Source organism: Silurus meridionalis, chromosome 25 (assembly GCF_014805685.1).
Source record: "Silurus meridionalis isolate SWU-2019-XX chromosome 25, ASM1480568v1, whole genome shotgun sequence".
NCBI lineage: Eukaryota > Metazoa > Chordata > Actinopteri > Siluriformes > Siluridae > Silurus > Silurus meridionalis.
The window spans coordinates 17210001-17222500 of NC_060908.1; the positions used below are offsets into that span (position 1 = coordinate 17210001).

The following is a 12500-nucleotide window of genomic DNA, read 5'->3' on the forward strand; positions in this document are numbered from 1 at the left end:
ACGGATGGATGGACGGATGGACGGATAAATGAAAAAATAGGTAATAGCGAGATGATGTGTATGTGTATATGTAAATATAAGTTAAAAAAAACAACAAATAAAAATTTTATAAATTGTGTGTGTGTGTGTGTGTGTGTGTGTGTGTGTATCATTGCTTGTTCTTTGCCTCCTGTGGCACCCGTTGATCTTTGACCCCTAGCGGCACGCGTACCGTCATGTCGTTCATCCACGGCGCCACGATCACCTGACACCCGAGACGAGACCTGCCATTCAGAGCACAGATCCATAAACACACCAGCCAATCAGATAACAGAGATGATGCTCAGTCATTTTCTGTGAGATATTCACTGTGTTTATTATCAGAGTTTTAAAGCCAATGGTCCAATCAGGTTGCTTTCCTCAATCGGCCAATCAGAGCCTTACATTAGATCAGAGTCTTACATCTTGGTGAGTCCGTAGGCCAGATCGAGCATGTCCAACTCCTCATCAGCCACGGGCTCCAAGCGTTCGTACACGGACTCGTCAAAGATCAGGTGACACGTGGAGCATGCTAACGTCCCCTCGCACGCACCTAACACACACACACACACACACACACACACACACACACACACACACACACACACTAAAACATGTTGTTTGTAACCATAATTCAGATAGATTAATGCTGATGAAAAACAGTTGCCATGACAAGTCCAATTAAAGCCACGTTCACTAAAATGTGAGCAGAATTGAATTACACATGAATTTTAATGACATTAATATTAGTAACGTTGGGTTAATTATGTTTCTCTAACAGACCCTGAGTGTGTCATTCCTCTTACACTACCAGCAACTCACCACCAATTAGACTTTATATTTATTTATCATATTTATGAGTTTATGGTTATTTAAAGTGTGTAAAATGAGCTGTGCTTCTGTCAGAGCTGCAGTTACAGACCCAGAACTCAGAAAAACAATAATTAGACCTGTACATTCCACAATGCAGACAAAATATAGATTTTTAATTATGGGGAGAATATGTGCATCTGGCAACCCTGCTTAATTACAGTGGTCATTAATTATCATAACACAAATCCCTTATAGTGCAACATAATGAATTAGTAATGTACATGATGTGTCTCTCACACACACACACACACACACACACACACACACACACACACACACACACACACACACACACATGATACCAAAGCCGTCGATTTGGAGGTTTTTGTTGATGACAATGTCGAGTAGAGATTCTCCTTCTGTTGCCATCACACTCATCTTTGTTCCATTCTGATTAACAAAGTGTAGCAGGACTTTAGAGCCTGGAGAACTGGAACACACCCACACACACACACACACACACACACAAACACACAAACACACACACACACTGTGGACTGATCTATCTGATAATCACTTTCTTGTATTTTTATTCACTTCCTGTGGAAATGCTTTATGAAGTCATATTTGCAGGTATCTGTGTGTGTGTGTGTGTGTGTGTGTGTGTGTGTGTGTGTGTGTGTGTGTATGTGTGTTTTGATCCACACTTTCTAAATGAATGGAAGATTCACTCCTGCCTCATTCAGGTGATTTAAAGCCCTTCTCTTGCTGTAACTCTGTAAACTGGTCCAGGATCAGACTGAAAAAACCCTCATGCTTTAATTACAGCTAATCAGATCTTAAAGTCTGATCCAGGAACAGTTTAAGTCACTGTTGTAAGATAACTCTCATGTTAGCTGAATTGGACTGATCCTAGATCTGCAGTGTAGAGCAGATATGATCAAAGATCCACTACTGCTATCAGATCATACTTATAATCACATCAGACTGCTCTTAGATCAGACACTAATATCTATAATAAGCCCTGTATTCGCTCGGGTGTGATGGACAGTGTATCAGACTGACTCTGGATCTGATATAAAGCTCTTACCTCTCACTCTGGAGCTCATGGTGTCTGCTGAAAGGTCTGATTACGGTTCTGGAACTTAACGTTTCTCTCCATAGTTGGACTCTGGTAGAGAAGATTAGTGATCGGACACACACTCGCAGGGCCATGATGCTGCTGCTGACGTCCACACAGAACTGCACAAGCCATGAGTTCTACTAGACTCCTCTGGGTGAGGAACAACCCTGAAAAGCAAGGTTGTATAAACACACAGACACACTCACACTCACACACTCACACACACACACACACACACACACACACACACACACACACACACACACACAGAACATCATCAGAGATAAGCTCTAGCCGTGATCTTATAGGTCAAGGACAAGAGAGTTGTCCAGCTGGACAGGAAGGACACAAACACACACACAAAATACACACACACACACACACACACACACACATACAATACACACACACTTTACGGCAAATATCAAACGATAGTAAAGTGTGTGTTAATTAGTGTATGAGTGTATGTGTGTGTGTGTATTGTGTGTGTATTAGTGTGTGATAGTGTATATGTTTTGTGTGTGTGTTTTTTTTTATATGTTTCATATCACAAATTAAATCTCTACAACTGCACTGTGTTTATAGAACCCACTGACTTTGGGCCTGATGTACATTCATCTGTGGAGCATCACTGGTGGAACTGAGCAGGTCTGATTCAGAGAACTCTCACCATGTGCCCACCGAGAGAGCAGGAAGGAGATGAGACAGGAACTAGCATCAGATGTGAAGCAAAATATAACCATGGCTATTTCTGAGCATGCTGCGCTGAGAACTTTGATCATAAACAGTAGACACATAAGATCCACAGTTCAGTGAATGAAAGCAGGCGTGTGTGTGACACTTCAGTGCTTGTAGTGGACATTTATAGACCACCAAAGTGAGAAATATAATGAAAGTTCTACACCACAGTGAAGCTGAATCAGTCGTTAGATATTAATTGGTGTAAGTGACAGTAGTGAAGCTGCTAATCAGGTTTATATTAATGCACTGACTCGGTTCCTCGAAAGCCTGATGTGGTGAAGTGTTCTGTAAAGTTTGGAAGGAGTCTCCAGCGTCAGTGCTCTGTAACGGTCACATCTTCAGGGGTTTCCACTGTGTGCTTCTGTCTTATTTATTTAACTGTAGAATGAACATCTCTCAGTCAGGAGAACGTGCGAGTCGTACATGAAGGATCTTTCGGGGAACTCTTTCGCTTTGTGGTGAAACAACACCGCCATCATGTGCAGCTGAAGGAGAAACGCAGCTCACACAACAAGAAATACAAAAGAAACCCAAGTGACGGCTTATAAAATTGCACAGATGTATTTGTGGTGTATGAGACGGAGAAAAACAAAAACAGGACACACCCACAAAAAATAAAGAAATATGGATTCAATATTGTATTAAACCTATTGAAAGAAATGAGCTCAGAAACCCTCTCACTACAGCTATCATTTATATATATATATATATATTAGAGTCTGCAAACAAAGAAATATTTAACATTTTCTCATCAGACCCCAGAGGAACTGACTGAGGAACTCACCAAGCTAAAACCCTGAGACACCTGCAGCCTGGTGCACATCAGAACCTGTTCACTGCGCTCCTGTATGCTCGCTCTTCACCCAGACTCCTGGAATAGGGTTTAATATTCCCTTCATACACAATCTAATTCTAATAATTATATACAACACCATGAATAAGAGCAAAATCAGCCTTCTACCTGAGCACATCTACACACTACACACCCGAGTCAACAACACATACAGCAACTACACAAAGATCAAATCTACACCTTTTATTGATTTCAGGAAAGATTTTGACTCGATTTGTCATGTTGGTCTGAACCCAATCCTCAGAAAAAATCTCTACACTGTAGAGTAAAACTCAGTGAACTGAAAGAGCAGATTTGTGTTTCTGAGGGAGATATAAATATGAGACCCCTGTACCCATCAACTCTCCATGATTTCTCCAACAACTGCAGCTTTTTTTTTTTTTTTTTTCAGTTTTTTTCATTATCCTAATTTTTTATGTTTGATGCTCAACCAATAATCACAGTAGGGGTGGGGTTTAAATCCACCACTGATCAGTGTGTGTTAATACTGTGCTCTGTACTGTGTTTTTCAGCCGTCAGTATTCATTCATTCCTCCATCCATCCATTTAACTGTACACTTATCCTTCAGTCCATCCATATATTCACGTATCCCTCCATCCATCCATCTACCTGTGCACTTATCCCTCCATCCATCCATCCATCCATCCATCTATTTGTACAATTATAATTCAGACTATCTATATATTTACTAATCCCTCCATCCATTCATCCATCCACCCATACACTTATCACCTCGATTGATCCACCTACACGTATGCTCATCCTGCTATCCCACAAAAACATATGAGGAACTTGGCATAATTTAGCTAAATTGTACCTGAGCCCACCACAAGGTGGAGCTGTTGGTTATGGAGTGTATCACCACACGCCTCATTCTAAATGTGTGAACATGGTGGTGTAGAAACTTTCACGCATTGGAACAATGATGAATTTAATTTTATAGCAGAAGATTCTTGAGACAAATGAGAGTCAATCTGATTAAAGTGAACTGATATGAATCACACAACAGGTTCATGATCTCAAGCACATCAGGAAATAAACATCTGAACTGATAAAGGAGAAAAAACCAAGGTGTTGAAAATGGCCAAGTCAAAGTCCAGACCTCAACCCCAGGAGATGCTCTGGTGGAATCTTAACAGAGCTGTGGATGAACCAAAGCCATCAAAACAGTTCATATTTTATTCTCATTAATGTACAAAATGGTAATGAAATTAACAGAATAGAAATCAATAAAAATCAATATTTGAAGTGACCACAGCATCAGTTCTTCTAAATCCAATCTAAACTGGACTAATCCCAGATCTTCTGTGGATGGAGGGACCCTTCTGTCTCTTTAGACTTGATGATCTTTACGCTGAAGCATTGGCTGCATGTTTGGGGCAATTTTCCTTCTGCAGAATAAATTCAGGGACAATCAGACGCCTCCCTGAAGGTGCTGCGTGATGGAGAAGTATCTGCCTGGATTTCTCAGCATTGAGGACACCATTAATCCTGACCACATCTCCACAGATAGATTTCTATTTGTTTGTTTGTTTGTTTTTTGCCTGTTTTTCCTCATGTCTGTTTCCCATGTTAAACTTTTCATGAGTTTCCTTGTGTATATTTTTATTCTTGAGTGTTTTGCAGTGCTAGTTTTTAGGTTTTTATTTTCAGTATTTTGACATTTCTTTCTCCCAAGATTTTTATTTATTTCTTCTTGACTTGTGGACTGATTTCTGCTCTGCCATTTCACTGTATTTTCTGGGCCCTGTGTGTTTGTAAATTATATATTTGCAGTTTTTTCTGTTTTGTGTTTGCATCAGTTCCCATCTCTCATACACACTGGTTTGTGCCTCAACCCTGAACTGGTCATGAGATCTTTTATCTGCTGCATTAAGTTTTCTTGGTCGACCACCTCTATGCCTGAGAATCATTTCCATCCTGACAATCGAGGAAAACTGACCTTTATCTTTTGTTTGGACCAGACCCTGCTCCAATGCAGATCTTTCATATCTGAAACTTCAGCTGTTTAAGTTTGATTTAATCCACAAATAATAATAATAATAATAATAATAATAATAATAATAATAATAATAATAATTATAATGATAATGATGATGATGATGATGATGATGAAGATGAAGATGAAGATGATCGTGTGATCCTACATGTTTTCTTGCTATTCCCTGTGGGTGTTTGGGTTGGGATTGTTTGTGCTTATTGGAATTAAGAGGATATATTGTATTTTTTACTTTGGATATTTCTATAAGTTGCTGTGTTTTTAACGATAACACAATAAGCCTGTTTCTGCAATGATGATGATGATGATGATGATGATGATGATGATGATGATGATGATGATGATGATGATGAATTCCTACAACAATAACCTTCTGCACTGGGAATTTGGATTATAAATGATACACACAATTCAGGAGATAAAGGTTTACTGATGGCACTTGTGTTTGAGAATGCAGTGTTTCTACTGGGCCTGTATGGACATGTGACTTCCTGGAATTTACTGATTTATTTTCATCTAATTCATCAGGAATCCAAGATCCATTCCAAGAAAACCAGATATCTTCCAAAACTTCCTGTAGTTTGCCAGAGGTCCTGAGAGATAGAGACACGTTATTCACCCTTTTCAGCAGAAAATCAAAATCAACACATTTTTATGATGTTAAAAAGCTTTTGACTCAGTTTGAAATGATGGCCCCTGTTTTCTCCTCGGTTTATCCACAAGTTCACTTTACTGTAGTTCAGAAAAATACTAAACACTGATCTCCGAGTGCCCTAAACGGTCCTCCTGCTTATATTAGTGTTTGAGGTACGGTTGTATTTACACGTATGGCATTTGGCAGATGCCTTTATCCAGAGCAACTTACATTTCTTACAATCATATACCTGAGCAGGTTTGAGGCTCAGGGCCGTGCACAGGGGCCATGGATTTAAACCTCTGACCTCAAAGTCGTTAATGTTCCACCTCCCCTGGTTAACAGGAGCTGGTTTATTATAATGAGATGGTTATCTGCTGAGGATCCACACTGTTGATACACTGACACCAAACTCCCTACAGAATTACTAAAGTGACCACACGAGTTAATCAATACGAAGACTCCTGTCCCAGGAACGTGTACAGCACACGCTCTTTAAAAGGCTGACGTGGTGAAGTGTTCTGTAAAGGGAAACATTAGGAAGGAGTCTCCAGTGTCAGTGTGCTGTATAAAGAGTAAAACCTTCCAAGTTTTCAGCAGCTGTGTGTGTTTCTGTCCTATAAACTTAACCGTGGAGCTCAGATGAAGAGAATCCCTCTGGAGAAAGGAATAAAGTGAGATTAAAAGAGAAAACGTGTAAAATGAGGACGGATCTGCTTTGTGGTGAAATGATGCTGTAATCTTGTGCAGCTGGAAGAGGAACGCAGGAGAAATGTGGAATGTGTTTAGATGTGTAGGAGGAGTCTCCAGTGTCAGTGCTCTGTAACGGTCACATCTTCCAGCTGTGTGTTTCTGTAGTAATAACTCGGAATAAACAAGTCGATTAAGTCTGGTAAGTCCACACTGAAGGCCCGGGTACCAAATGCACGGCCCGTCACTGATAGAAAGACATTTAACATACAGTACACACATTCAGGGGAAAAAATTCAGAACAGTTTTAACATCTATTCCACAAAGTACACAGAATTGAGGGAGATCTGATTTGTATCTGCTGAGGAAATGTTTAAGTGGATAAATGACATCAATGACAATTAAACTGGGACACTTTAAATCTGCACTACTATCAACATCTCTGTCCTATTCACACTCATCTCTTTCTGTTTCATTCTTTGTGTGTGTGTGTGTGTGTGTGTGTGCGCTAGTGTGCTAACGCATGCGCACCTCATCGCAGCCGTTACGTCATCAGTGCGCGCCAGCTCAGACTGTGTTTTCCGTAGTGTAAGAGTGTGAGCTCCTGGTTCCGGTTCTGGTGTCGGTGTGTGTGAGTTTGGGGTGAAGTGAGATGCCGAAGGTCGTGTCCCGGAGTGTGGTGTGTTCAGACACCAGGGACAGAGAGGAGTATGATGATGGAGAGAAACCGCTGCACGTCTATTATTGTTTATGTGGACAGATGGTGCTGGTGCTGGGTGAGTGAGCGAAAGTCATTAGTGGATTATTACATTAAAAGGAAACACGCGTGAGTTCTGTCAGGTCTCAGGAACAGATTTGAGGCTGTGGTGAGCTCAGTGTGTGTGTGTGTGTGTGTGTGTGTGTGTGTGTTTGTGTGTTTAACATCATGCATGCTTTGTTTCGGTTCTCTCTCAGACTGCCAGCTGGAAAAATTACCCATGAGGCCACGTGACAAGGCGCGTGTGATTGACGCAGCCAAACACGCGCACAAGTTCTGTAACGTGGAGGAGGATGAGAATGTGTACCTGAAAAGGTGTGTGTGTGTGCGTGTGCGCGTGTGCGTGTGTGTGTGTGTGTGTGTCTGTGTGTCTGTCTGTCTGTCTCTGTCTGTCTGTGTCTGTGTGTGTCTGTCTCTGTCTATCTGTGTGTGTGTGTGTGTCTGTCTGTCTGTCTGTCTGTCTGTCTGTCTCTGTGTGTGTCTGTCTGTCTCTGTCTATCTGTGTGTGTGTGTGTGTGTGTGTGTGTGTGTGTCTGTGTGTGTGTCTGTCTGTCTCTGTGTGTCTGTCTGTCTCTGTGTGTCTGTCTGTGTGTGTGTGTGTGTCTGTCTGTGTCTGTCTGTCTGTCTGTCTCTGTCTATCTGTGTCTGTGTGTGTGTGTGTGTCTGTCTCTGTGTGTGTCTGTCTCTGTGTGTGTCTGTCTCTGTGTGTGTCTGTCTCTGTGTGTGTGTCTGTCTGTCTGTGTGTGTGTCTGTCTGTCTGTGTGTGTCTGTCTCTGTCTGTCTGTCTTTGTGTGTGTGTGTCTGTCTGTGTCTGTCTGTCTGTCTGTCTGTCTGTCCATCTCTGTCTTTGTGTCTGTCTCTGTCTGTCTGTCTCTGTCTGTCTGTGTGTGTGTGTGTGTGTGTGTGTGTGTGTCAGAACACCCTCTACCACCCCAATCAAACACATTCCATTTATTGTGACCGTCAGTTGTAAATGTTTTAAATAAATGTAAAACGGCAGAATACAAACAAGTTGCAACAGTTCATGAGAATTTTCTCAACGTTTTACTTTTTCCCCAAAACCTGATGAACAAATAACAAATAACATTTTACTGTTACTGTAAATAACACACAAGTCTGTCCATTTCACTTATTACCGTAAAAACATGCAAAAAGTTCACACGGACAGACTTCAGGCTCTGCTTCATATCTAATAAACAAACAACATGATGAGCAATTAGTGTGTGTGTGTGTGTGTGTGTGTGTGTGTGTGTGTGTGTGTGTGTGTGTGTGTTAATAAATGTGTTTTTTGTGTTACAGGGCAGAGGGAATTGAGCGCCAGTATCGCAAGAAGTGCAGCAAGTAAGACGTGATTGTAATTTATGAACCATAATATAATGTGTGTGTATGTGAGACTGTGTGTGTATGTATGTGTGTATGAGAGTGTGTGTGTATATGAGTGTGTATGTGTGTGTATGAGAGTGTGTGTGTATATGAGTGTGTATGTATGTGTGTATGAGTGTGTATGTATGTGTATGTGTATATGAGACTGTGTGTGTGTGTATATGAGAGTGTGTGTGTGTATATGAGTGTGTGTGTGTGTGTATATGAGAGATTGTATGGTGTGTATATGAGACTGTGTGTGTGTGTGTATATGAGACTGTGTGTGTGTGTGTATATGAGACTGTGTGTGTGTGTGTGTGTGTGTGTGTGTGTGTGTGTCTGTGTGTGTGTGTGTGTGTGTATGTGTGTGTGTATATGAGAGATTGTATGGGTGTGTATATGAGAGTGTGTGTATGTGTGTACATGAGACTGTGTGTGTGTGTGTGTGTGTGTGAGAGACTGTGTGTGTGTGTACAGTACAGAGCAAAAGTTTGGACACACCTTCTCGTTCAAAGAGTTTTCTGACTATGAAAATTGTAGATTCACACTGAAGGCATCAAAACTATGAATGAACACGTGGAATTATATATGGAATTATATACATAACAAAAAAGTGTGAAACAACTAAAAAATGTCATATTCTAGGTTCTTCAAAGTAGCCACCTTTTGCTTTGATTACTGCTTTGCACACTCTTGGCATTCTCTTGATGAGCTTCAAGAGGTAGTCACCTGAAATGGTCTTCCAACAGTCTTGAAGGAGTTCCCCGAGAGATGCTTGGCACTTGTTGGCCCTTTTGCCTTCACTCTGCGGTCCAGCTCACCCATAAACCATCTCGATTGGGTTCAGGTCCGGTGACTGTGGAGGCCAGGTCATCTGGCGCAGCACCCCATCACTCTCCTTCTTGGTCAAATAGCCCTTGATGCCTTCAGTGTGACTCTACAATTTTCATAGTCATGAAAATAAAGAAAACTCTTTTAATGAGAAGGTGTGTCCAAACTTTTGGTCTGTACTGTACTGTACATGAGACTGTGTGTGTGTGTGTGTATGAGTGTGTGTGTGTGTGTGTGTGTGTGTGTGTGTGTGTATGTGTGTATGTGTGTGTGTATATGTATGTGTGTATGTGTGTATGTGTATATGTGTGTGTGTGTGTGTGTATATAGAGTGTGTGTATGTGTGTGTGTGTGAGTGTGTGTGTGTATATATAGAGTGTGTGTATGTATGTGTGTGTATGAGAGATTGTATGGGTGTGTATATGAGAGTGTGTGTGTATATGAGAGTGTGTGTGTGTATATGAGAGTGTGTGTATGTATGTGTGTGTATATAGAGATTGTATGGGTGTATATGAGAGTGTGTGTATATGAGAGAGTGTGTGTATATATAAGTGTGTGTGTATATAGAGTGTGTATATGAGAGTGTGTATATATAGTGTGTGTGTATATATGAGTGTGTGTATATGAGAGTGTATGTATATGAGTGTGTGTATGTATGAGAGTGTGTATATGAGAGTGTGTGTATGTATGTGTGTGTGTATGAGAGATTGTATGTGTATATGTGTATATGAGAGTGTGTGTGTATATGAGTGTGTGTGTATATGAGAGTGTGTGTATGTATATGAGTGTGTGTATATAGAGATTGTATGGGTGTGTATATGAGAGTGTGTGTATATGAGAGTGTGTGTGTATATGAGTGTGTGTGTATGTATATGAGTGTGTATATGAGAGATTGTATGGGTGTGTATATGAGAGTGTGTGTATATGAGAGTGTGTGTGTATATGGGTGTGTATATATGAGTGTGTATGTATGGTGTGTATATGAGAGTGTGTGTATATGAGAGTGTATGTATGTGTGTGTATATGAGAGTGTGTATGAGAGTGTGTGTGTATATGAGAGTGTGTGTATATGAGTGTGTGTATATGAGTGTGTATGTATGTGTGTGTATATGAGAGATTGTATAGGTGTGTATATGAGAGTGTGTGTGTATATAGTGTGTGTATATGAGTGTGTGTGTATATGAGAGTGTGTATGTATGAGAGTGTGTGTATGTGTGTGTATATGTGTATATGAGTGTGTATGTATGGGTGTGTATATGAGAGATTGTATGGGTGTATATATGAGTGTGTGTGTATATGAGTGTGTGTATGTATGTGTGTGTGTATATGAGAGATTGTATGGGTGTATATATGAGTGTGTGTGTATATGAGAGTGTGTGTGTATATGAGAGTGTGTATGTATGTGTGTGTATATGAGAGATTGTATGGTGTGTATATGAGAGTGTGTGTATATATGAGAGTGTGTGTGTATATGAGAGTGTGTATATATATGAGTGTGTATATGAGAGATTGTATAGGTGTGTATATGAGAGTGTGTGTGTATATGAGAGTGTGTGTATGTATATGTGTGTATATGAGAGATTGTATGGTGTGTATATGAGAGTGTGTGTATATGAGAGTGTGTATATGTGTGTGTGTATATGAGTGTGTGTATGTGTGTGTATATGAGATTGTATGTGTGTATATATATGAGAGTGTGTGTGTATATGAGAGTGTGTGTATATGAGAGTGTGTATGTATATAGAGTGTGTGTGTATAGAGTGTGTGTATGTGTGTATGAGTGTGTGTGTATATATGAGAGTGTGTATATATGAGTGTGTGTATGTATGAGAGTGTGTGTGTATATGAGAGTGTGTATGTATGTGTGTGTATATATAGAGATTGTATGGGTGTGTATATGAGAGTGTGTGTATATGAGAGTGTGTGTGTATATGAGTGTGTGTGTATGTATATGAGTGTGTATATGAGAGATTGTATGGGTGTGTATATGAGAGTGTGTGTATATGAGAGTGTGTGTATGTATGGGTGTGTATATGAGAGATTGTATGGGTGTGTATGAGAGTGTGTGTATATGAGAGTGTGTATGTATGTGTGTGTGTATATGAGAGATTGTATGGGTGTGTATATGAGAGTGTGTGTGTATATGAGAGTGTGTGTGTATATGAGAGTGTGTGTGTATATGAGAGTGTGTATGTATGTGTGTGTATATGAGAGAGTGTGTATGAGTGTGTATATGTGTGTGTGTATATGAGTGTATATGAGAGTGTATGTGTGTGTGTATGTATGTGTGTGTATATGAGAGATTGTATGGGTGTGTATATGAGAGTGTGTGTATATGAGAGTGTGTATATGTGTGTGTGTGTATATGAGAGATTGTATGGGTGTGTATATGAGAGTGTGTGTGTATATGAGAGTGTGTATATGAGTGTGTGTATATGAGAGTGTGTATGGGTGTGTATATGAGAGTGTGTGTGTATATGAGAGTGTGTGTATATATGAGAGTGTGTGTGTATATGAGATGTGTGTATATGAGAGTGTGTGTATATGAGAGTGTATATGAGAGTGTGTGTGTATATGAGAGTGTGTGTATGTATGTGTGTATATGAGAGATTGTATGGGTGTGTATATGAGAGTGTGTGTGTATATAGAGAGTGTGTGTATATGAGAGTGTGTGTGTA

At 40.2% G+C, this 12500-nt stretch overlaps 2 protein-coding genes and 1 long non-coding RNA gene across 3 annotated transcripts in view; 2 read left to right on the forward strand and 1 right to left on the reverse strand.

Moving 5' to 3' along the window:
- fdx1b (ferredoxin 1b) overlaps window positions 1-2111 on the reverse strand; it is a 2698-nt gene extending 587 nt beyond the window's left edge. The window contains exons 1-4 of the mRNA XM_046839128.1: window positions 1922-2111; window positions 1194-1321; window positions 442-571; window positions 1-263 (exon numbers count right to left, since the gene is read on the reverse strand). The exon at window positions 1-263 is cut by the window's left edge and continues 587 nt beyond it. Coding sequence (XP_046695084.1) covers window positions 149-263; window positions 442-571; window positions 1194-1321; window positions 1922-2046 — 498 coding nt within the window. The 5' untranslated portion in view covers window positions 2047-2111 and the 3' untranslated portion in view covers window positions 1-148. The remainder of the gene's footprint in view (window positions 264-441; window positions 572-1193; window positions 1322-1921) is intronic.
- LOC124379074 lies at window positions 2036-3329 on the forward strand. Its single transcript, XR_006924366.1, has 2 exons — window positions 2036-2133; window positions 2540-3329. It is a non-coding gene; the product is annotated as an uncharacterized LOC124379074 (long non-coding RNA).
- A 4073-nt stretch (window positions 3330-7402) lies between these two features.
- Window positions 7403-12500, forward strand: part of steep1 (STING1 ER exit protein 1) — a 7742-nt gene continuing 2644 nt past the window's right edge. Inside the window, 3 exon segments of the mRNA XM_046839127.1 lie at window positions 7403-7648; window positions 7827-7944; window positions 8929-8970. Coding sequence (XP_046695083.1) covers window positions 7525-7648; window positions 7827-7944; window positions 8929-8970 — 284 coding nt within the window. The 5' untranslated portion in view covers window positions 7403-7524.